We start from the raw sequence: 24,640 nt of genomic DNA, 5'->3' as shown, positions 1-24,640 counted from the left end.
GCTGGTTGTCACTTGTCGATGAGGTGTCGAGCGGGCCTGCAGTTAGGTAGAGCCTGTTGGGTCACGTGGCAGCTCCAGAGGATTAACCCAACTTTAATGACACCCGTCCTAATGACATGGCAAAACAATAAGAGGTAGCTAGACGGACGACACAAAAGGAGAGGCCATCCTTATAGTGAGACGACACCAACATGACACCTACGACGCATTTAATGCATGTGTCCTAATCCGTTAGGGTTAGGTATTTAGCATTGTAACTTGCGTTAGCGGTCTGATTACTGTTGACACCACTATTTACCCTTGTGTAATTGCCATTTTAGCTATTGTGGTGACTCCTTAGTCTATAAAGGAGACCAACGACTACCTTTACAAGGGTCGAATCCCTGCCCATTTGCACACGTAGTTGCATTTCCCGAGCACCTTGCCGGTAAGTTACGCTCTTTAAAACTAGGGAAACACTCATAATTCACCAAAACATACGACATAGGGTGTTACACCTCAGGGTGATCCAAACTTGTCTAAATCCTGAGTGTGCTGATAAGCTGGTTATGCTCTTTGTGCACGTCGATTCCAATAGTTGAACCGCAAAGAGGCCTTGCCGGTCCTATAGATTGTCGTACCTCGACACCATGCAAGTGCATAGGATGGACTCCTTTGAAGCAAACCCTAAAGGTTTAATAATATGTCCATTGTGAGCTATGCTACCTAAATTCCTACCACAATTAGTAGGTATGTAACTATTTACCAAACTGCAGACTAAGCAGACAACCAATCAATACTAATGATTTTGTATACAGTTGGTACTAACACTCTTGCGACAAAGTGGCATGTAGGAAACTTAAAAATCTATTTCCCCAACAGAAGTTAGTATTTCTATTATAAAAAAGATTTTTTGATGTCAGTACAACAATCGTCCATTTTTTCTGACTGATTTTAATAGTCACACGACTGGATGCAAAAGTAATAGAGTGTTCACATAAAAAATACCACCTTTATTTGACATATGTAGTGTACTTCAAGCATCATCATTTCATTTTACGCCTTCGGTCCAATTCATGTCAAACCTCTATCTTGTCCTCACCCGATAAGCCACAAAACCCCGTCATATCCATTATATTGGAGACGACTTAACTCATCCCTAGTTTAAATGTAACTCAACTGTATTTGTGGTCGCTAATGAGTTGACCACCTCCTCATTGACAATCTCTTCATATCCCCTTCATGCACCATCCATAGCTTTACATCCCCTTGCATCATTACTTGGCCTCAAACTCGCCTCCCGTTGTCAGAGTTTTTTTTGATAAAACACCAAAGACAATGATAAATTGTGTGCAATCATTTATTCCTATGAAATTATACCTCACAACAATCAATCCATGTCCAGTTTTTTGGTCAGAATCTGGAGACTCTCCTAGAACACGACCCCTCCTCAGTTTCTCCTAGAATCTATGAGCCTCATTGTTTTACAGTCCTATCTAGATAGGATCTAATTAGCTAGAATTGTAACATAAATGAGGGTCAAAGATTCTGAAAGAAGCTGGAAAGGGGTTAGATTCTGAGGGAATCCCGAGATTCTTCAAAAAGAACTGGACCCAATCCTTTTTACTAGTTGCTCTTGTATAGACATTTCATGTAAGATAAATAAATGAGAATCACACTTCACTTTATTTTTCTTTCTTATAAAACAAAAATACCTAAACAAGAAGCGAGAAAGGACAAAAAAGCACAAATCATATATCCCTTGTGCCCAAAAAATGATAGAAACGAGAGCCTCCTCCTCCTCCTCTCCCTCTTCCCCATCTCTCTCATCCTTCTGACCTCCTCCTCTTCTCTCTCTAAAAAAAGCTTCTCCTGCTTATAAATACCCTCCCCTCTCTCCCCGTTTCAGTTCCTCCGCCCGATCCCCTTCCGCCCCCTCCCGACGATCGCCCCCGCTCGTCCCACCGCGGTGGGCGATCGCTCCTCTCCTCCGTGCGCGCGATTCCTGAGGCGAGGCGACCGACACCAGATTCCGCCGGCCGGCTCACCTCCCCCGCTTCGCCGATCGGATCGCGTGCTCCACGAGGTGACGATCTGCGAAATCCCCGCATTACCCGACGGGTTTTCACCCGTTTATTCGGGCAGGATTACCTTAGGTGGGCGCTAAGGCATCTGGATGGCTGCGGTGGCGTAGGTGGGAGCTGGGAGAAGGAATTGGATTCGGGGGCGTGTGCAATTTGAGTGCCCCGTACGCCACAGCTCGTATTTTTTTGTTAGTAGTAGCACGGTGATGGCGCGACCGTGAGAGTTTAAGAGCGCATATCCATTTGGTCAAATTTTGCTAGCTATTGTGGATGATTTTTTCGTCTATGGTTAGTGGCTACACTTTAGAAAATATTGGATTTGCCTAATATTTGTGCTTTATCTGCTCGTGTGTTTGGTTTGGGGGAAGTGGGTGGTTGGTGGGCGTCGGGATGCTAAAGGGGCATCTGTTATTTTTAGGTGAAACTATGATGCACTTCTTAATGCAGAGAATTTTGCTGAGAAATGAGGGACTCATGATTATGTTGATAAACAGGAATATTTATCAGTGTTCTTTTGTGTGGTTGAGTCATTAATGGAGTTTGGGATGTTGCACCTGCAAACTTTTGGCGAGGTTGGTAGTTGTTTGGTTGGGTGTTTGGAATTCCGGTTACTTTTTTTGGTCAGTGTGGAAGTTGTTTTCATTGCCATGACTAAATCATAAGTGGATTGGGGGATCGATTTTGTATACCTATGGGATAATAGGATCGCATTGTTGCCCTTTTTTTGGATTTGTGGTCTGCTCTGGTAGTGCTGATGATATAGCATTAGGTAGGACAGTCCACAAATCCAAAAAAAAAGGTAACAATGTGATCCTAGATGTGAAAGCTTATGCTTCTATGGAATTCCTTGACTGAGATGTGAAAGCTTATGCTTCTATTATCATTGGATGTAAGAGACACGTGCACACTTTTCACATTCTTTTTATGAATGTTCAAACTTCATCTTCCCTATTCATGTATTAGAAATATCGTTGGCCCTTATGCTGAGATGGGAGAACTTATGTTATATGGACACTGAAAGTAAGACTACACCCATCCCTTTGTCATAATTTTCCATTTTGGTAAAAGTCTCCATACTATGTTCTGTGTATTTTCATTAGTGACAAACTTACAATCGACGGAAGTGTAAAATTGAAGAAGTCTTCAGTTTGATTATTTGTATTAGTAACTAAATGATTGAAATAAGTAACACCCTTGTTTAAAGTGATGACCATCTTCTGACTGCACGTCCTGCCTTGTTTCACCTTATACGCCATTCAGCAACCTTCCTTTTGAAGTAAACCATCAACTGACACGATTTCTCTTCGTTAAAATAAATTATGAACACAAGTTTTTTCTTTGGGGATTTTGTTTTGTTAAATCTCTTTGGTAATTGCAATCTGCTTCAATCAGCAGGAGCATGAGTGAACATGTCAAATGTACTCCTAATTGCAAAAGAAACTATCCTTTCTAGACCTGTAAGCAGCGGCAGTGTCTAGTGAGGGCGGACATGGGTCATGCACGACCTTGAATTTTTTAAGCCTCTGAATTGAGTTTTGGCCTTGTAATTGCTTGAAGTGGGAAATAGGCACTTGTGCAATTCAATTTCCTTAGTGCCCAAGCTCCATCACTGGCGTTGCAATTGCTTGAAGTTGGAAATAGACACTTATGCAGTTCAATTTTCTTAGTTCTAAGGCCTTGTTTATTTTTGCCCGAGCTCACCACTGCCTGTAGGGCAAAGATTAAGCATACAATTTGCATATTGTCATTAAAATAGAAGTTCTCAAGTATAAAATTGATGCCTGTCCCTACTAATTTTATTGACAACCTGCTGACAGTTTTATAAGCATATACTGTAATGTAGAGAAGCACAAGCAGAACTAGTAGATATTAGAAGGTTATAACCCCCACCAAAGTCTTTCCTTGCATGCTCTTTGCTACTACAGATCATCCTCTCATGGTACATTAGTCCCTATCAATTGTTCACCCTTGTTAAAAACATTACTTTGTTTTCATTGCGACGGAGCAAAGGCAGTAAATTTAATCGGTTTATTTGGCATTTAATATTTCTCTTCAGTTGAAAATGATTTTACCGACCTAATGGATTGACTAACAGAATTCAATTGTTTTAGCATTAATAATCTATTGTTTTCAGCCAGAATTATGTGCACTGACTGGAAAAAATACTTTATGAAAGGGCAGATAAAAAAATGAGCTGACAAATTAAACAACTATGAATAATTGCGATATGCATTCATATGCATTATGCCACGCTTGATTACTTAGTAGGATATAATCTATACAGCTCACTGGAATGGGTTCCTGCAAGCAATAAATGATGATTTGACTTGCAAGTTTATAATGTCTTCACATTGAAATCCTACTTAAAACACATATTTCCTACATCAGAGAAGTTGGATAACTTAATAGGTGAACTTTCGTGAATCAAACCTTGTGTTGACTATCACCAAAGATTTAGCCATGGACAGGGGCGTGTGGAAGTTAGCTATCCATGTGCCAGAACCATGACTTGTTGTGGTGGTGGTGAATCACACCATGTGTTGACTTAATCTTGTGCTTTTGATATATATAAGCCTAAAACTTTAGGGATGCAATCTCGGAATCTATTATCTTGGCTAGTTTGTCTTAACTTCAAGTTTTTTGCAACATTACCAATCATTCGCCCCAATCCTCTTAGTTTGTCTGTAACATTACCTTTATGTTACCACACAAGCATACAAATGTGGATGTCTTTTACTTTGTAAACTGCGAAGCTTCGCACATTTGATATATGCCACATTTTAAGTGTGCATTATAGAGCTATTCACTTCATTCTAACAGTTGTTGGTTTCTAATTTGGTTTCAGGTAGAGGTGACGATAAAGCATAGTTGTTGACTTAGCTTGCAGTGGTTCTTTATCGAAGCTAAGGCAAATAATAATTGGCGTTATGGCATATCGAATGGTATGCGCTCCCCAAGTCATTGATCTTGAATCTGAGCGAGGGCATCCTCATGTTCATTCTGAAAGTTTAATTCACAATGGGAATGATTTGTCGGACCAAGGCGGCCAATATACTGTCAGAGTTGTAGGGAATGCTACGAATGCTGGTCTTTCTGATACACAGGGTTACTACAATATGAGCATGAATCATCCACATCAGCCTGTTCATAATTCTCCGCCAAATTTAGGTGTTGATTCAGGTTTTGTCTTCCCATCAAGTATGTACAACCCTTGCATGTCAACATCTATGAACAGATATGTCTCTCATGCTCAGAGCTTTGGATTGCCTTTAAACCAAGTTGTCTTGGGAAGTATCGATGGAAGTACCAGAAATGAAAATGTCAGTGAAACTGCTAGAGGATTCATTAAAAGGAAAAATGCCACAGCAGGAAGTTGTCATGTTAATGGATTTGCAAGCTCAGGCTCATCCTCTCATACATCTCAGAATCCTACACATAGGCCATGGGATCCTTCTTTTGAGTCAAATGTTTTTCCTAATGTTACACCATTCAACCCATCAGAATATCATAATCACAGCACTTGGCCATCTGTGGAGGGGTCTTCCATTACTGGAACAAATGGGTTCAACTCGATGGCTGCTCACCCAGAATCAGCACAGCATGGTAACTATACATTTCAATCAAGTCATGCTAGTCAGTGCTTTCAACCTGCCAGCACTACTTGGGTTTCCCAGGCTGCAACTGGTATTGCGGAAGGAGTACCACAGTGGACATACATCAATGCAATATCTAGTGTTCCAGGTACGTAAGCAACTAATAGAACAGATCTGAGTTTCCCACTGATAATGAAAACAGATTCGGGAAAGAGTTGTATTTTATAAGGATAAGAATCATTGTTCAATGCATCTTTTAGTTGTTGGCAATGTGCATTGATGGCTAAACTAATAGTTTAGCTTTACATGTTTAAGAATGTCAGAAACTTAGCAGAAAAATGGTCCCACCTACAAAATGAAATTGTGACAGAAACAAAGTACAATTGGTAGCATTTATCTTTCAGCAGTCAGATTTGCTTGTTCAGGGGAAATAATTGGTACCTCTTGCTTCCAGCAGGCAGATTTGCACATTCAGGGGTCACAGAAATAGTGAATGGAGGCTTTCACGAATATCAGAATGGCCCTTCAACCATTTCTCAAGGGCATTTACCTTATTTTCATCAACATGCTGTGCATAGCATGCAAGCTCATAATCCGCTGGATCATACACAAGTGCAAGTCCCTTACCAACAAGGCCACAATAATGGTGTCTTACATACTGGGGTAAATCATTCTGGTAACCGGTTCCACTTGGGTCCAAGAACTCCAGGTCTCTTCTCTAATTCTGAGCGGTCTTTTGGGCCTCCACAGCATCCGTTCCTGGTGAATCCAGTTAATCATAGGAACATAAGAATTTTGCCACCTCTGGTTAGTCTGCACTAAACTTTATTTTCACTTTGTTTCTTTTTACAATTTCTGGTATTCAAACACCAAATAACTCGATAACTATTAGGATCACTATTTGCCTTATGTGGCACATCTGGTGTGTTCTTTTCCTTTTTGTGGAATCTTGGGAACTCTCATAGGAGTCAGGAGTCTTGCATGTCTTGGACTTGTGCTTTAGTGCATTCATACCTTAATGTATTTTATGTGCTAACTTATGGAATTTTGCATCTTGTAAACTCGATTTTTTTACTGATTTCTAAATGGCTGATGTCCTTCAAAGGATGTTCATGTAGAACTGAAAGTGACCAGACTTGCAATTATCTTGTTCTGGAAATATAACTATACTTTGGCCCTGCAGCAGCGTGGTGCAATAATGGATTTTTCGGGGTTGTATGAGGGGTCAAATGTAGTAGATGAGCATAGAGATATGCGTCTAGATATAGACAGCATGACCTATGAGGTATGGAAAGCTCATTCAGCCTTTGTGACTTCACCTCACACGGTATGTTTTTTCTGATTTGTTCTTTTGTCTTTATCACAGGAGCTTCTAGCATTAGAAGAGCACATTGGAGACGTCAATACAGGTCTGGCAAAAAGCCACATCGTAGATAAGTTGAAGACTAGCTTATATGCGCCAGGAGCAACCTGCATGTCTAATCAGTCATCTGAATCTTCCACAGAGAGTGAGGCTTGCATAATATGCCAGGTGCTTCCCTTTCACTATAGTGTTTGTTGTCTTAGTCATGTAAAATTTTAAATTTCAGCTGTAAGCCTGTAACAAACTAATGAATTGTCAACCAGCCATCAAATCCATGTTAAACCATCATATCCATTGAATGTTTAATGAACTTGATCACGTGAACTTAGCCTTCTACACGGTCTAAACTTAATACTTACGGATCTAAAATAATGACCATAGCTTATGCTATGATTAATAATGCATCTACTTATACTACAGAGAGCAGTGGTTAGTGCAGTCTTATAGGACCGCCTCGTGTACACCATACTATCCGCCTGATTTGCTCTGGCAAGTTGGAGTCAAAATAATCTCTGTGCAGTAGTCTTGTGTTGATGTTGAGAAAATCTCTGACTCTCTGTGCGCTAGTCTCAGTGTCGATGTTGAGAAATGTGTGTGTGCTTATTTTGACAGTACAGTGTACACACTTCCCTTTGCCTTTTTGAGTTTTCTGTCCATATGAGAACTTATTTCTACAGGATTACTAAGTAAATTTAGTTGGAAATTAGCATTAGCAAATGCACTTATGCATGGTGATGATCATCTAGAATAAGGTTACTCTGTCTCTCATTTGACAGTATAGTGTACCCACTTCATTTGGCTTTCTGTCCATAAGAGAACTTATTTCTTTAGGATTACTCCTTGGTAAATTGAGTGTGAAATTAGTATTAATAGATGGACCGATGTGTTAGGAAGTATAAGTCTTTTAAGAGATTTCATTAAGGGTCTACATACGGAACAAAATGAATGAATCTACACACTAAAATATGTCTATATACATCCGTATGTAGTCCACTAGTGGAACCTCTAAAAAGACTTATATTTAGGAACAGAGGGAGTAGTAGTATTGGTCTAGGAGTCCTATTAGTCTATGTTTACTTTCCTTGCACCTCAAGTCTTGTGTTATATATATATGCCCTTGGGCCTTCAATAGAGATAAGTTGCTTTCCTAACATGGTATTAGAGCCTTAGGTTATTTTTTTTGTTGCGCAACTCGTGCTGATCCAATTCCACGCCGCCGCCGTTTTCTCTTGGCCGATGTTGTTATCCTGCACGACCGACCCTCTCCTCTGGTCGGCTCGCTGCTGCCCTCCCACCCCACCACCACGTTCGTCAAGCCCGCCGCCCGATCCGTCTGCGTTGACCGCGTGTCTGCCTGCCCTCCCAGCAGATTCCCGTGCGTGAGTCCGCCTGCCAGATCTGTTTGCTCGCATGCCTGCCTGCCTGCCTGTGCGTGCGTTCTGGAGTTGCAGCAGCCCGCGTTTTGGAGTGGATTGACCCACGCGGCTGCTGCCTGCACGTTCTCGTGAACAGCTTCTGTCTCCGTTTTGGCTGGTTATTCCTTGGCTGGTTTTCGTTGGGCTTCTGGATCCGGTTGACAGCAACTGTTCGACTGTGTCCAATGTCGTCAGGCTATGTCCGATAAAAAAAACAGGTCCAATGTCGTGAGGCTATGTCCTTGTTCCCCATTGTCAGGTGACTTTTGATGGTACAAACTACAGTGAGTTTGTTGGCTTCTTTCGCATTCATATGCGTGACATTCGTCTCTGGGGTGTTCTATCTGGGAGGTTTCCTGTCCGCCGTGCCCGGTTTCTCGTGTGGCTCCTACTCCGCCTACGTCATCATCTTTTGATGCGGATGCACCTTAGACTGCTAAGAATGCAGCTAAGCTTGCCAATGAGTCTGCAGCTCGTGCTTATGAGCAACAGGTTTTCATCTATGAGGAGTCTCTTCACTTTTACCGTGATGCTCTCTCTGCTTACACTCAGTGGTCTGATGATGATGCTTGTGCTGCGGCTGTTCTCACTTCCAGTGTTTTGCCTCAGTTTGCCTCTGAGATCTGGTGATGCCTTATGTCTATCTGTGGTTCGCCAGGCTCATGCTCTTCAGCAAGGTGACTCCATTATCGACGATTTCTACGCCCAGAGTTTTGCCATTTGGCGTCAGCTTGACTCTCTTTGCACTGCTGGTTGTCGTACTTGCAAGTGTTGCCAGGCTGTGCGGACCGACTTGGAGTTTCATCGCGTCTATGAGGTCTTGTTTCGACTTCGTCCATAATTTGAGCCACGACGCGCTCAGTTGTTTGCTCGTGGCCGTATTACTCTTATGGAGGCGCTTTCTGAGATTCGAGCTGAAGAGACTCGCCTTCGTGGTGCTGGTATACTTGAGGTTCCATCTGTTCTCGCTGCTCAGGCTCCTGCTACGTCGTTTCTGCACCGACTTTTCGCTCTAGCCCGCCACTCCAAGGATCGCTCTCGTACTCACTATGGTTACTGCAACACGGATGGTCACCCCAAGCCTAATTGCTACTTGAAGAAATGACATCTACGCCAGGCACGCTCAGAGACTTGCACTTCTACCTTGACTCCTTCAGCAGTGTCTCTGACTGAGGAGGATATTGTGTGACTTAAGCATCTGCTTGCAGCTTCAGTTTCTTCTTCACCAGGTTCTGCCGGTCTTGCCGTTGACTCGTCTAGCTCAGGGAGACAACCCTCTTCATAGCCAGGAGCTTGGTTTTGGCCTTCGCCGTAATGGTATTATGTTTTTCTCTTCCGCTGCCATCATCTCTAGCCTAGTGTGTGTTTCCTAGTTTTCTTTGTTTTCCGTTGCGTCTACCAAATCCGTTAATATTGTGTGTTTCTCATGCCATGCGAGTCCACCATACCTTTGTCCGTCAGCCTTTCCCCCGTCTTGATCTTTTCTATACAACTTTCGCGGCCTACTTGTTGTTTTCTATAGGATTTTCTGTACTCCTTCCGCATTGTCAATCTACGTCCATCGTGCCTTAACCACCGAGCTTCTTTCACCGTCGGTTGTCGTGGACTATGATTTTCTACGCAATGCTTTACTCTCTTGATGTGCCATCTTCTTTTGACAATCCATCTTTTCTTGACACTTGTGTTGTATCTTCAAGTGATGCGGTGTCTTCCTCTGATGTGCCATTTCTTTGTTATCCCCTTTGGCTTAACTTGACGGGTTTTGAAGACTCTTCATGATACGATGACACTCTCAAGACGTGGATTTGGATTATCATTTTTTTTAGTATTATGCTTCTTCAAATGCAATGCTATTGAATGCAATGCTATTGCATACGCTTTGCATTTGTGGGGGGTTGTTAGGAAGTATTAGTATTGGTCTAGGAGTCCTATTAGTCTATGTTTACTTTCCTTGCACCTCAAATCTTGTGTTATATATATATGCCCCCTGGGCCTTCAATAGAGATAAGTTGCTTTCCTAACACGATGCATGGTGATGATCATGTAGAACGAAGTTACTAAAGAATAGCAGTGCTTGGTATATGGCCACCCATGCTTCTTTATAAATATCGATTGGATTTAGAAAGGCGATATCATGGGGGTCGGTCACCCATGTGCTAGGCTCATGGTTCCAATCAAGTGATATAAACCCTTTTATCTTAAGTTAGAATTGTATCATTTAAATATAAATTAGGAATTTATCAATTAGATATAAGATAGGAGAGCCTTCTTTTAGAAACATGGAGCCACTGATACTGCCCAACTTGAATCTGGATACTGTCCAACTTGAATCAACTGCCTGAAGATATGTGTGAACATGTATACTTTGCAGGATGGTTCATGACAGGAGAATCTGGTTTCACACTCACCGCATCCGATCTATTCCAACTTGTAGTTCTAAAGAAGTGTGCTCTATGTATGTTGCAGGAGGAGTACCATCCTGAGGACTGCATTGGAGTCCTGGATTGTGGTCACAGATACCACGCGGAGTGCGTAAAACAGTGGCTGACGGTAAAGAACCTATGCCCCGTCTGCAAGACGACAGCTTTGTCTGCGGGTAGAAGAAGTGGATAACAAACAGGATTAATCTTTATCAGTTATTTGCTTCCGACAAACATTGAGCTCAATTTTGTACATAAGAAGCGGTAGACTATTCTGCTACCTGTATTTGTTGTTCACCTGTGAGTGAGGGGAGTAACTCAGCTTCCAAAAACTGTACAGACATAACGTTGATCGTTCTATTCAAATGTAGAATGTTTATAAATTATTACTCAGTTGTCCATACATACAGTGTATCATATGGTGGATCGGAAAGTAACTCTTAGAGTGTCATCTCTAGAAACTACACTGTATATATGTTGGTTACTTTAAAACAAACAGAAATGTGTGTTCCCTGTGTACATTACTAAATCTTACTGTATTTAAGAGAGCTGATAAGAGAGCCGAGTAAAGAGTTTTTCAGCAGTTGAATGCTTGCTATTAGTGCTTTGGGTATTTATGTTTTTGTAAGACAATGTTGTGTACTTAATGATAGATGAGTTTGTTCTTGGTCGAAACACGAGAGACAAACTTGGGATGAAAAACAGAAGCCCGGGATTTAGATTCGCTGCTATTTGTAATCTGTAATAGTATTAGTCTTAATTTTAGTGCATTATACATGTGTATATTCTGCCACTGTTTCATTTTTTACAGAGACATGTTTTTTTTTCTCAGTGGTTTTACCGTGCAAGTAAAAGATAGTTTTGCCCTAGAACTCTTGGCCTAATGTTTATTATTTAGCTAGCTAATAATGCGTCGTACTTGATGGAGAGAATCTTGCTGGGAAGGATCCCAGCTAGCAAGTCGCGGCAACTGCCAAACGAGCACACGAAAATGAAAGGAGAAGCAAATGGAATGCTACCACACTAAGCCAGGTCAAGGCTGGCACATGCTTATATTCGCAAATTCAATTTTCCACGTATCGTTTTGCGAGATGAGGGAGTCGTTGACACATGTATGTACAGAGATGCATGCCCGGTCGGTCACGGAGACGAAGCCAGGACCGGGACAACGGGTCGATCGATGGTCGTCGTCATCTCTCGCTTGGCCTTCTCCACCTCCCACGAAACCAACACCATCCGCCGCGACCTCTTCTTCCCTTCCCACCCCAGCCCCCCTGAGATACTTTTCCCCAAAGCGAAACCAACTGGAAAGAAGAGAGACGCGCCGCGCCTCATCGCATCGCACCGCACCGCACCGCGTTGCCTTTGTATCTATCGCGGCTCTATTTAGCTCAAGAAGAGGAGAGGGGAGGCGCGCGGGAAGGGGGGCGAGATCAAATCAAGATCAAATCGTAGGAAACCGTCGGTCGATCGAGCAGCGGCGACGCAGAAGCAGGAGGGGGGATGGCGGTGGCGTATCGCGCGGAGGAGGAGTACGACTACCTGTTCAAGGTGGTGCTGATCGGGGACAGCGGCGTGGGCAAGTCCAACCTGCTGTCGCGCTTCGCCAGGGACGAGTTCAGCCTCGACACCAGGTCCACCATCGGCGTCGAGTTCGCCACCAAGACCGTCCGCGTCGACGGCAAGCTCGTCAAGGCGCAGATCTGGGACACCGCCGGCCAAGAAAGGTACCACATGCCCGCCTCTCGCTCTTTCTTCTTTTGTTATGCCCGCCACCTGTATGCGGTATTGCTCCGCCTGTCCACCTCTTGCTCTTTCTTTCTTCCGCCGCTCGCCTCGTCGTCGATTCAGTTTAGTTTACCTTGATCGATCGTACAGCAGTAATCGACTAACTCAAGGACTTGCGACGGCTTGTTTCCCCTCGCCATGCTTGTGATTTCAATAGCATGAACTCATTCTGAACTGTACATGTCATTCGCAAGTATCTTTAGCTATGCAATGTGCCTCTTTTTGGTTGCTTGTAACAGCATTTCCACATTTAACACCAGTACCAAGTTGATTGATCACTTTACGTACGTGCGTCGCGCTTGCACCTGCATGCGGCTCTCTCTCTCTCTCTCTATCTAGGTACCGGGCCATCACCAGCGCCTACTACCGGGGCGCCGTGGGCGCGCTCGTGGTGTACGACGTGACGCGCCACATCACGTTCGAGAACGCGGAGCGGTGGCTGACGGAGCTGCGCGACCACACGGACGCCAACATCGTGGTGATGCTGGTCGGGAACAAGGCGGACCTGCGCCACCTCAGGGCCGTCTCGCCGGAGGAGGCCAGGGCCTTCGCGGAGCGCCACCGCACCTTCTCCATGGAGACGTCCGCGCTGGAGGCCACCAACGTGGAGGACGCCTTCACCGAGGTGCTGGGCGAGATCTACCGCGTCGTCAGCAAGAAGGCGCTCGACATCGGCGACGACCCCGCCGCGCCGCCCAGGGGCAAGACCATCGACGTCGGCGCCAAGGACGACGTCACCCCGGTGAACTCGGGCGGCTGCTGCTCGGCTTAGTCAAAACTCGGTTGGTGTGGTGATGCCGTGTGTGCGTGCTAGGACATGAAGGGCATGTCGCAGACCGTGATGATTATTTTGGTCAAAACGCTCTGGGGGTGGTTGACACGACATGCTTGATTGATATGATGATACTCCATACAGCGTGTTATACTGGGAGAAGACGTCGTGCTGTGCTGTTGCAAAGTTGCAGCCGCGGTCCGCATCTGTGTTCCATTTCATTCGTTGGTCTGTTTGGTGCGGTTGAGGTCCAAAAAAAACGCGTCAGGCTGTGACAATTTTAGGTCAAGACGATTCAGTCTGGTAAAAAAAAGAACCACGATTATGCGTTGATGCTAACCCTACCAGCACACGACGACGGGTGAGAGAAGGGTATTGCAAAATGCAGTAGCATCTTTTCCAGCGAACAAAATGCAACGTCAACCAACGTCGCCTGCTAAAACTGTTACGGGAGCACCTCTTCGCGAAATGTGTTATGAGTGAAACAGCTTCTTCTATTCCTTGTTGGCCTTCAGTTGGTGCAAGTACCATTAGTGAAATTAAAAAAAAAGAAACAATAACTATACTAGTACAATATATCAAACCGTTGGATTTTCTCTTGCTTAAACCTTTTTCCTCTGTCTCTCTGAAAGGCATTCTATTCTATTCTCTCTTCTACAACTCTACTACTTGAATGCCCATGCATTGCCACGGGACGATAAACTTAAACATATCAAAAATTTAATATAATTCAAAACATGTATGTCATGGTTGTGTTGGGACAAATGGTGTCTTATACTTACAAATTTGACATAAAATGTTAGATGGTGCAATGGACTGTATAGGGTTTCGATTAAAAAGTGTGGACTGATGAAAAATTAGGTTCACCAATGAAATCTAGCATCACAGTATCGATTTTGATGAAGTTAGTAAGATTTACGAGAGAATGACAGGGTCAAGTAGTCATACTCACTCAACTGTAGGACAAAAACAAAACTGTCATCTCTATTCCCACCCCAAAACAACACCTAACTCCAGCTACCACCACACCGCGACCATGTCGTCATCATGTCTTCAGTGTCTCGAACCGCCTCATCGTCACCCCCTAGACACCCATTTGCACATGACACCCCTTCCATCACGAGCACCTCGGCACAACCCCTTCCGTCATGAGCAACTCGTCAATTCGTCACCCCAATCGCTGCTAGGATCATCCTTGCATCTCTTCGGCACTCCTAGCCATGCTCTGCCCCGCACCACCATGTAGATGCATATCTCTGCACGTTTCATGTCGCCCTTCTGTCAAGAGCATCTAGTTCAGCCATCGCCCCGACTACCGCCAAGACCATCCTTTCATCATGAGCACCTCGCCAAGTCGTTGCTCCGAACGACCGCCGCCGGAGCACCCTTTCTCACCATTGTCTCGAGTGGCCCTATGTGTTTTAATATAGAACAACAATAAATAGTACTCCATCCGTCCGGAAAAATTGTCCATGCCTTAGTTCTTTTTTAGTTTTGCAAAAAAGAAACCTTCTAGCTTTCAAACTATTGCTAATCAACCCCCTCCCCCCTCCATCTTCCTCCGTCGTCCATCCGCACCGTGGTCGCCCTAGATGCCGTCGGGCCCAACGCCCGACGACGGCCAACCTGCGCCGGCCACACAGAGGTTGCTCAAGCTCCTATTGCTCAGGCTCCATCGGCAAGATCTGGAGCCCCGCCAACGAGGCCCTGGCCCTCATCCGGCCCTTGTCGGTGAGTCCGTCGCCGCGCTCTCCCTCCGCGCTGCTGACCTGCCCGCGGAACTCGCCGCCACCGGCCATGAGATCTGTGAGGAGGATGAGGACGTGGGTTACGTGATGGCCGTGTACAAGGGCAGGAGCGGCGCGACCGCGCCCCGGAGGAGGGAGGAATTCGAGGGCTCAAGGAAGGAGGACGGCAACGGTGATGCCAGCCCGCCCATCCCCAACCCGAGAAGCAAGGACTACACCGGCGAGCTGGGGGAGCAGCGTCGTCTCCAACGCCAGCGCCGCCAGCGGCATCGAGGAGCCCGACCCGTCCTCAGGTTGGTTGATCGTCTGCAAGGTCCTGCTGGTGTGCTGATGTAGGTAAGAAGAAGGTCCCGTGGCATCGAACAATGTTCTACTCCTGCTGGTGTTGATCCTCTACAAGGTCCTCCTCCTCCTGTTGTTGATCCTGTGCAAGTTGATGCTCCACCGCCCGGATCTCCCATGCTGTGCTGATGTAGGTAAGAAGAAGCATCCATCTGTAAATCTACACCTCTGCCTGCCTGCTACTCTGTTAACGAGATGTAATGCATTTCTGTGTAATTCTGCACCTTTGTCTTGTAACATCCCAAAATTATAAATTTTAGAATGTTATAACAAATAAATAATTAGGATTTTTTGTTTGAATGATATGTGATTGATTGTTTGAAATTGAGTGGAATTTGAAACTTGAAAAAAAAATTAATGAGAGGGAATAAAATGACTTCCCCAAAATTTTCTATTTTGAATCCCTTTTCAGTTTTGAGTTTGAATATTTTCAAAACCCTCTGATAAAAAAAATCAAATGAGAGGAGGAAAATGACACTCCAAAATCAGAGACAATGTCTTGATTCAAATTTTAAGTATTCACAATTTATTTGAAATTCAAAATCCTTTTCATTTTATAGTTATTGCAAAATAATAAAATTTTAAAGTATTTTCTTTTGGTCTTGAAAATATGTTCATGTTATAGGGAATCTTTTTTTGAAAATTTTAATATCTAATATACCTATATAAAATATTTTATTGTTCCCTGTTTTTTATTGTTTAACAACAAATTTGAAAAAAAAGCTCACGAGGCCAACCGGCCCAGCCAGCATGCACGTGTGTGCCATCTGCGAGCGGCCGGCCGAAATGGCCATGCGGCTCCTCTCTCATTTTTCTCTTTTTTTCGTCTATGTTTAGTCCCACATTGCCTATCTGTTGACTTTTAAACCTTCTTTTCACCTATAAATATAGATCCATAGTAGTATTCAAAAATTATCTACTTCAGGTTAAATCAATCTTTTGATTTGACTAGGTTTATTGAATAAAAATATTTTTTTCTCTCCGACGAGATTTGTGCAAGTGGTCTCCCCTTTGAAATTAATTCTTACTCCGCATTCTAAAGGTATTTCTCTTCGTATTTTTCTTTTATACTCCCGTAGTTTATTATTTCTAGACTAGTATTCTTACACTAGTATACGATAGATTAATTAGATTTATCAACTAGTCTCTGTATTTACACATTAGTCCTAGAACTCTGTTAGACATAACACTTTTCTTTCGTAAAACAGCTTGGCCCTGATTTTTCAAATAGCCATAACTTTTTACTCGTTTATCCGAATTAGATGAAACCAATGCCTAGAGTTTCGTCTTGATCCCACCTATGCGGTGAACCTATCATATCGGCTTTCTGAAATTTTTAAATTTCGAAATTTGTTCACACTCATATTCAAACTTCTTTTGATCATACATTTTTATCCGTAGCTCCGTTTTAGATGAGTCCAATTGCATCGGATTCGTATCAAAGAAATCTTCCCGTTTGTATCATTAGTTTTAACTTTTCAACTTATAATTTTGATCAAATCAGATTTATCTATTAGTGCCCAAAAGTGTTCACATTGTTCTAAGCTGATTCAATGTTATATTGAAGTATTTGTAATCTTTTGATCCGCTGTTTCAAATATAGTAATTCTTTTTTTTCTACATGTTCATATTGATCTCCTATATCCAGTAGCATCATTATTTTCGACCTTTGAACCTTACAAATTTGAGCGATTCAAATTTGTATTCGAACATTCATTTGATCTTATCTTGCAAATTGTAACACCTTTTCAATTGATTCCTTTTACCCCCTAAATACTCATGTCATATGTTTTTGTACATAACCATCGTACTTCAGTTCAACTTCTTTTGACCTTCTGAATGCAAATTCAATTCATACTTCAATTCGCTATAACTAGTGTTGTAGTTGTAGTGCTCCATTTCAAGAAATTCTTTCTACAAATAAATTTTTATGTCTTATACTATTTGTCAAACAACATTCATGTTGTTCTCCCAATATTTTTGATAATCTCCCATAGTGTATGCAAGTCGAGCTTATATAGTGATAGTTGATCATCCTTTGACTCTTTTGAGTTGACCCTTTCACCTTTCCTTTTACAACACCATAAGACCCTATCTTTTCTTATTAAATCTTGGTATATTGTTATTTTGCACCAAGACATGTTTTGTTGTTATGTTATTTTGGTTCTTCCTTTTGGCATGAATGTTTATTGAATGCTATTCATTTACGATAGATTGCTCGGAGTGTGACGAGTAGAATTATCAGGATTATGAGAGTGACTATCTTCATCAAGTAATACCAGGCAAGTTCACAATTGATCATATTTTTACCTATGGTTTTATTGCAATAGTTACAACCTTCTTCACCCATTGCATGCAAGTAGGTACTTGGAAACTTTGGTTATTGCGTAGAGTGTTATGATAGGCACACCTAAACCCTTGTTAGTTTGGCCGGGGCGTTATTTTTTGCTATGCTCCTAGTAGACGGGGTTTGGTTGAGAGTTTATCATGAGTGTTGTGAGAACATAATAATCAAGACCTGAAGACTCCAAGACTTTCAAGACCTCAGAACGAAATATACCTCTGGGTGAAGGACGGTTCAGATGGGCTCCATGGGAAAAACCAGAGGAGGACCCGGGATGCATGGAGAAGTGCCATGGCATCTTGCGGAAAACTTCACCCAGGCACAAAGAGATGGATGGATGCTTCAAGACCCAAGGCTTACCCGCACAACCACAAGTCATTATGGGCTCTGGCTTGGTTGGACAATGAGGTGACTCTGGATGGGCGGTGCTACGAGATTGGATGGGCACCGAGAGAGGCTCAGAGGAACCCGTTGAAAGACCATGTTTTGATAATACGATTCTCAAACTCCCTGAAGTGCGAGGACTTCAATGGAGGTGATAAAATCTTGTGGGGAACGTGTGCAAAACTCTGCAGAGTACTCAAACCTAATCGATTAGCCGTGTGCACGGTCATGGACAACTTGAGCCGAAGGAACTGGAGTTATCAGGAATTCTCAACACCATTTATTATTGATGTGGGTAGTATTATAACTTGGGTATGAGAAATGGTTGGTGGAACCTTCTCATTAACAACCAACAATGTAGTAAATTTTGCTTTTACCCTCTCTCTTATTGTAGGAAAAATTTGCTTTACGCAAAACTTAAACTACATCCCCACCTGCCATATATGCATATAGTGTAGAGATGATATTTTCACCCTCACTTTTGTGACTTGCCGACATATTCAATATGCTGACCTATATGGCTGCAACGTCTTATGTCGCAGATACTTTCTTTGACGAGCAAGAGTACGATTCGGGGTTACGGTCTGCACTCAACTTGCCGTTGGTGTTTATTGGGACTCCACATCCTTGACTGTTTCCGCTGAGATTTTGAGGTATATATCAGTTTTACGTTATTTACATGTGGTTGCACTTTGATATATACATTGATGTACTGTGTGTGACACCATACTGATCCAGGGATGGCACGAATACACAGAGGCTTGACTCGTTTCGAGTCGGGTCGCTACATATATGGTATCAGAGCACATGTTGGCTGTAGGACGTGACCCTAGAAACTCGAATGCTCCTAGGACATGATATCTCTAAAACTATATTTTCAAAAGATCCTTTACATCTCATCTTTTTTGAGTTTTATCAACTATTCTCTCTTACTCCAAATAGTTAGACAATATCCTTTCCCTTTGACCACACAAAGGATCAAATGAGACCACTTAAAGAAGGGCGAGATATCGAAACAACTTATGGCCACTTCAAAGTAAAGAGGATTTCACCATGCATTTGAAGAATTGAAGCTGCACCAATTGAAGACTCTGAAGACCCGAAGAATTCGAAGACCCTGAAGAGTTCCGATATTTATATGGTCATTAGAAGTCCAAACCCCTATTATATACCCACGTTAGATACGATGATTTATGAGCCATCATTTGTGTGTGTTTTCCGACAGCCACAAATAAAACCTATTCTCAAAAATATTGTTTGTATTGTGTGTATCTCCCTCTTTCCCTCTCTCTCTTACCGATCTCATCCCTAAAACCTTGGACCCAATAGATGGCGTATGAACCTAGACTTGTAATCTTTGGACCAATGACTCAGCTGGAGGCTGAAATATGGATTCAGAACATGGAGAACCACTTCGGGAGCAATTTGATTTCAAGGAAATATGAGGTGGCACACGGTCTTCAGTACTTTATCCAAAGTGTTGCTATCTGGTGGAAAATTGTCACGCCCAAGATGCGACCCTATCCTCAATTTGGCACGAAGGCCTCGTCAGGGATAGAAGCGCATCTCGTCGTGTCGCAAGAATGGATATCGTTACAAGTACATGTACTAAAAAGAAGAGATATATATATACAGAGTTGGCTTACACTCGCCACAAGCTACATCAGAGTCACATCAGTACATTACATATTCATCAAGAATAAGAGCAGGGTCCGACTACGGACGAAAACAAACGAGAAAAATAAGAACGACGTCCATCCTTGCTATCCCAGGCTGCTGGCCTGGAACCCATCCTAGATCGATGAAGAAGAAGAAGAAGAAGCAACTCCAAATGAACAAATCAACGCGCTCGCGTCAAGTAACCTTTATCTGTACCTGCAACTGGTGTTGTAGTAATCTGTGAGCCACAGGGGACTCAGCAATCTCATTTCCAAAGGTATCAAGACTAGCAAAGCTTAATGGGTGAGGCATGGTTAAGTGGTCAGGTTGCAGCAGCGGCTAAGCATTTATTTGGTGGCTAACTTACGAGTACAAGAAATAAGAGGGGGAAGATCTACGCATAACGGACGTGAACTACTGATGATCAAATGAATGATCCTGAACACCTACCTACGTCAGACATAACCCCACCGTGTCCTCGATCGGAGAAGGAACTCACGAAAGAGACAGTCACGGTTACGCACACAGTTGGCAAGTTTTAGTTAAGTTAACTTCAAGTTATCTAGAACCAGTGTTAAGCAAAGTTTCCACGTTGCCACATAACCGCGGGCACGGCTTTCCGAAAAGATTTAACCCTGCAGGGGTGCTCCAACTAGTCCATCACAAATTACCACAAGCCGCATAGAAATCCTCAATCACGAAGCTCACGATCTCGTCGGATTCCCTAGTGGAAAACCTCAACTCTGAGATTACCCAAAGCATCACTGAAATCCCGATGCACAAGATATCTCGTCAAAGGTAAAACTAATCCAGCAAGGCCGCCCGACATGTCGACGATCCCGATAGGAGTCGCGTACCTCGTTCTCAGGACACGACGGATAAGCGACGCGTACAAGTGCCAAACCTCGAGTTTCCTCGCGGTGGCCCCGCACAGTGCTCTGTTTTGGACCAACACTCATGAGGAGCACTGGCCCGGGGGTTGATTAAATTATCCTCGGGGCCCGGGAAGTCCATATGCAATTTTTATTAGGTGGTTAGGCAAATGTGGTACCAATGTTGGGCCTTGCCAGACCAGATTTAATCTAAAAGGAATTATCAAGGGGGTCCCCATAACAACCCCGATCGTGTTAGGAGCGCTCATTTATGGAACATAACACCGGTAGCCAGAAACTAAGGGGGCAAAGGTGGAACAAAACACCAGGCTAGAAAGGCCGAGCCTTCCACCTTTTACCAAGTATATATGTGCATCAAATTAAATAGCATTAATATGGTGATATAAGAAGAAACCCATGTTAACACATGGAAGCAACTGCACCTGCAACTAGCAACGCTAACACAGGGTAAGCAAGCGGTAACTTAGCCAATCAGTGGTTTGCTAGGTCGAACAGGTTGAAGGTTATCATGGCATTGTTGAGAGGCTGATATTTAACATGTGGTCGGCAACGAGACATAATTGATAGAAACAGTAAAACTAGCATGGCAATGATAGTAATGGTATCTGGGGAAATGATCATCTTGCCTGAGATCCCGCTTGGAAGAAGAATGCCTCCGTGAAGCAGACGAACCGACGTAGTCGAACGGGTCCTCACATCCGACACGCTTGCGGAACTCTATCGAGACGGAGGAAAACGGAAACAAGCATCAACACACAGAATTCACCACACGGTGCACAACACATATGATGCATGAACGGTCTAATGCAAGGCATGACAATCATAACAATCAAACACTACACATTAAGTGAAGTTCAATATGCAACGAGTTGCATATTGACGAAACTCCACGTTTAATTATTTAGTTCTATCCCGATTAGATACACGACAATATTAAATGTGGTTAAACATGGCAAGAGGTGAAGCATAGATAAACTACCTATCTAGGTATTTTAAATGAGGTCGGAAATGACATATAGCACCTCCGAGATGACCTCACATGTTAATTTAAAATTCTGTCCAGATTTGTCCTAATCACATTTTAGGTTTGTCAAACGGCAAAACAAAGTGGTTCACGTGATTCTACTCATCGTTCTGCACCATTTACATATATGGCTCATCTCCAACGAAGCTACGGTTCAAAGGTTATAGACGTTTCAATATGATGGCATTTGTGCACTTATGCATGATTTGTTTAACCACTAAATCCGTTGGGACAAGAAAGAAAACTACATGGCCAAAACACTGCATTGGACAAGTCCATTCAGAGATGTGGACCAAACGGCTAAGCGTATGTGTGTGCTAAAAAAATGAAAAACAAGGCAAAATTGGGGTACATGGGAATTGAACCCAAGACCCCCTAGATGCAACCATGGTAGGCTAACCAATGGGGCTAGCAACCAAATCTGTTCAATCTGTTGGCTAGAACTAACTGAATTGAGAGTAGCCAGCATTGGTTTGCAAAACAACAGCCAAAAAAGCAATATAAATAGGGGCAGCTGGGATTCAAACCCCAGATCCCTCGCTTGGAAAGTGAGTGCGCTACCAACTCGGGTGAGTAAGGCTGGGTGTTAAATTACTGCCCATATTCCACAAATACAAGAAAAACGCGGGCCTACTTCCCCACGAACACAAACAGGTAATGAACCTGCAGAACTGGCGGCTACAGACCTTGGAGTGCGGGACCGGTCGGGGATGGCGCGAGCGGAGGGGGGGGGGTTCGAGGGCCGGCAGGTCTATGGCGGCCTCGGGTCCAGGCAGGGGAGGTGGACCCATGGAGGTGAGGTCCCGCGGGCTCCCATGGTTCCCTGCAGCAACAAGAAGGAGAGAGAGATGAGAGGAAAAGCAGGGGAGGCCGCTCGGGGGAAAACCCTGATCCATCCAGCGGGTGGCTCGGGCGCTGGCTGGAGCTTCGTTCGTGGTCGTGCAGATGAAGCGGAGCGGCGGATGGATGCGAAGCAAAGGGGAGGCGGCCCAGGAGACGCTGCGGCGCTGAGGGCGTGGGGAGGCCGACTTCCTCGGAGGGGGCGCCTGGCTCGATCCAGATCGAGCGGGAACGCGCCGACCGGCTGCGGGATCGAGCCCCTCGATCGGAGTACCGGCTGGCAGCAGCTGCCCGGGCCCAGGGCGATGGGATCTGCCGTGGGGGGGGGGTGTTTGGAGCACATGCTCGCGCTGGTTGGTTGGGAGAAGATCCCGAGGAAACTGGTGGTGGTGGCTGCTAGGAGGATCCCTAGAAAATAGGGTTTGGTCTAGGATTGATATGCATACGCATATATAAGCGTCCAACAACTAAAACGGGGTTAAACTGGACCTCCGATTAAATAAGATGGCTGAGAATAACTAGGTTAGGAAGACCCATGGACAAACCGATGACGGTTTGCGGTAAAACGGGGTTGATCCGAATCCAATGGTCATGATCGCCGGGTTCGGGTTCCGGGAGGTTTTCGGACTACACCGCGCGTAGGGTCGATGCACCGTGCAGAGGGGCTAAGCGGAGATGAGAGGGAAAACGGGCACCCGACAACATATTTTGAAAACACCGACAACCGTTCGACAATATCCCGAATACGGTGCCGCTAGGGTCGACCGTTCGGGTACCAGACGGTCCCCGATCGCGACGAAATTCAACAGGCGGCCTAGCTACAACTAATCACGACCGCGCGTCGAATCTCAACCCGATCAGAGGAAGTTTTCAACACACTTTTAAAACAAGGTTTGACGATGCCGCGGGCGCGTGTGAGTGCGGTCGGGCTCAGAACGGACAACAACGATAACCGGCAACTACCAACCGATGCAACTTTTGAAAACTGGCGGCAACGGAGATGCCGATGCAATGCAGATGATGCGAATGATGCGATGATGATGAAACAAAAGAAAATAGGCACACGACGAAAACAGAATAGAAGGGGAATCTTCTGGAACGTCGGCATCGGGCTGTCACAACTCTCCTACACTACAAGAGGATCTCGCCCCGAGATCCAAGAATGAAAGGGGGAGAGGATGAGAGAGAACAAGAGGTAAAAACTTAGTCGCTTCTTTGACAAACGAGTGAAACCAATGATCCTTGAAGGTTGCAAGGCGATGAGAAATGATATGAGAAAGAAGCAAGTATTCACGGAAAATTTCGGCAGCACTTCGGTAGGAAAAAGGGACAAAAAAAATCGATAAGAAGAGAGAATTAGACAATATACATAACAAACAACTAAATAGAGCAAGGGAACACCATGATCTTGATAGAACAACAAGATTGACCCAAATGAGCATCATCACAATGCCTCCGGAACAATAGAATAGGAACTAGCTCAAGCGGAAGAAGAGAATGAGGAGAGAATGACAACTACTAACTCCAATGAACTTGGCAAGCATCCTTGCAAGAAAAATTGAACGGAATTTTTGGAACACAACAACGAAAGGAACAAGATAGTAGTGGGCTTAAGAAGATCATCTCAACATATATGAGGTGACAACCAACCACTAAAGAAACAAGGATTGATTGGGAGAAACAAGATATGAACAATCTCTTACACCAAGAGGATACGTTGAGAACTTGGATTAATGACAAGCACCATGATAGCACAATCCATAGGAAAAGCTTTAGGTGAAATCCAAACCAAGATAGCTCAATGAAGAAACCATTAGTTAAGAATAATCTCATGATCAAAGGATTGGTGGGTTTAATTATCTCATTCTTGAAAGGATATCTCTTCGAGGCTCCTACACTAACAAGAATGCTATAATACCACCTCAAAGGATAAGGAAGAACAATTGCACATAGAAATGCAAGAGAACAAAACTTGAGGTTCTCCAATAAGAT

The 24,640-nt window shown here is 43.8% G+C and overlaps 2 protein-coding genes across 2 annotated transcripts; both read left to right on the top strand.

The window, feature by feature from the left end:
• Positions 1-1,804: 1,804 nt before the first annotated feature.
• LOC123444061 (probable E3 ubiquitin-protein ligase ZFP1) lies at positions 1,805-11,443 on the top strand. Its single transcript, XM_045120667.1, is given in 8 exon segments — positions 1,805-2,065; positions 4,909-5,804; positions 6,111-6,463; positions 6,840-6,941; positions 7,023-7,187; positions 10,901-10,984; positions 11,226-11,249; positions 11,251-11,443. Coding segments are annotated over 7 exon segments (1,590 nt in total). The 5' UTR covers positions 1,805-2,065; positions 4,909-4,990; the 3' UTR covers positions 11,299-11,443.
• A 563-nt stretch (positions 11,444-12,006) lies between these two features.
• On the top strand, positions 12,007-13,553 carry LOC123444060 (ras-related protein RABA1f-like). The gene is made up of 2 exons (XM_045120666.1): positions 12,007-12,581; positions 12,982-13,553. The coding sequence occupies exons 1-2, from the start codon at positions 12,358-12,360 to the stop codon at positions 13,412-13,414; spliced, it is 657 nt and encodes a 218-aa protein (XP_044976601.1). The 5' UTR covers positions 12,007-12,357; the 3' UTR covers positions 13,415-13,553.
• The last annotated feature ends 11,087 nt before the right edge of the window (positions 13,554-24,640 follow it).

This window comes from Hordeum vulgare, chromosome 3H (assembly GCF_904849725.1).
Source record: "Hordeum vulgare subsp. vulgare chromosome 3H, MorexV3_pseudomolecules_assembly, whole genome shotgun sequence".
Classification (NCBI taxonomy): domain Eukaryota; kingdom Viridiplantae; phylum Streptophyta; class Magnoliopsida; order Poales; family Poaceae; genus Hordeum; species Hordeum vulgare.
The sequence above is the reverse complement of the archived record's forward strand: the minus strand, read 5'-3'. Positions and strand labels throughout refer to the sequence as shown.

Bases quoted from the DNA above. Each gene is read 5' to 3' on its own strand.
- LOC123444060 (XM_045120666.1), top strand. From the start codon at position 12,358: ATGGCGGTGGCGTATCGCGCGGAGGAGGAGTACGACTACCTGTTCAAG. The intron at 12,582-12,981 runs GTACCACATGCC...CTCTCTATCTAG, and splicing joins GACACCGCCGGCCAAGAAAG to GTACCGGGCCATCACCAGCG.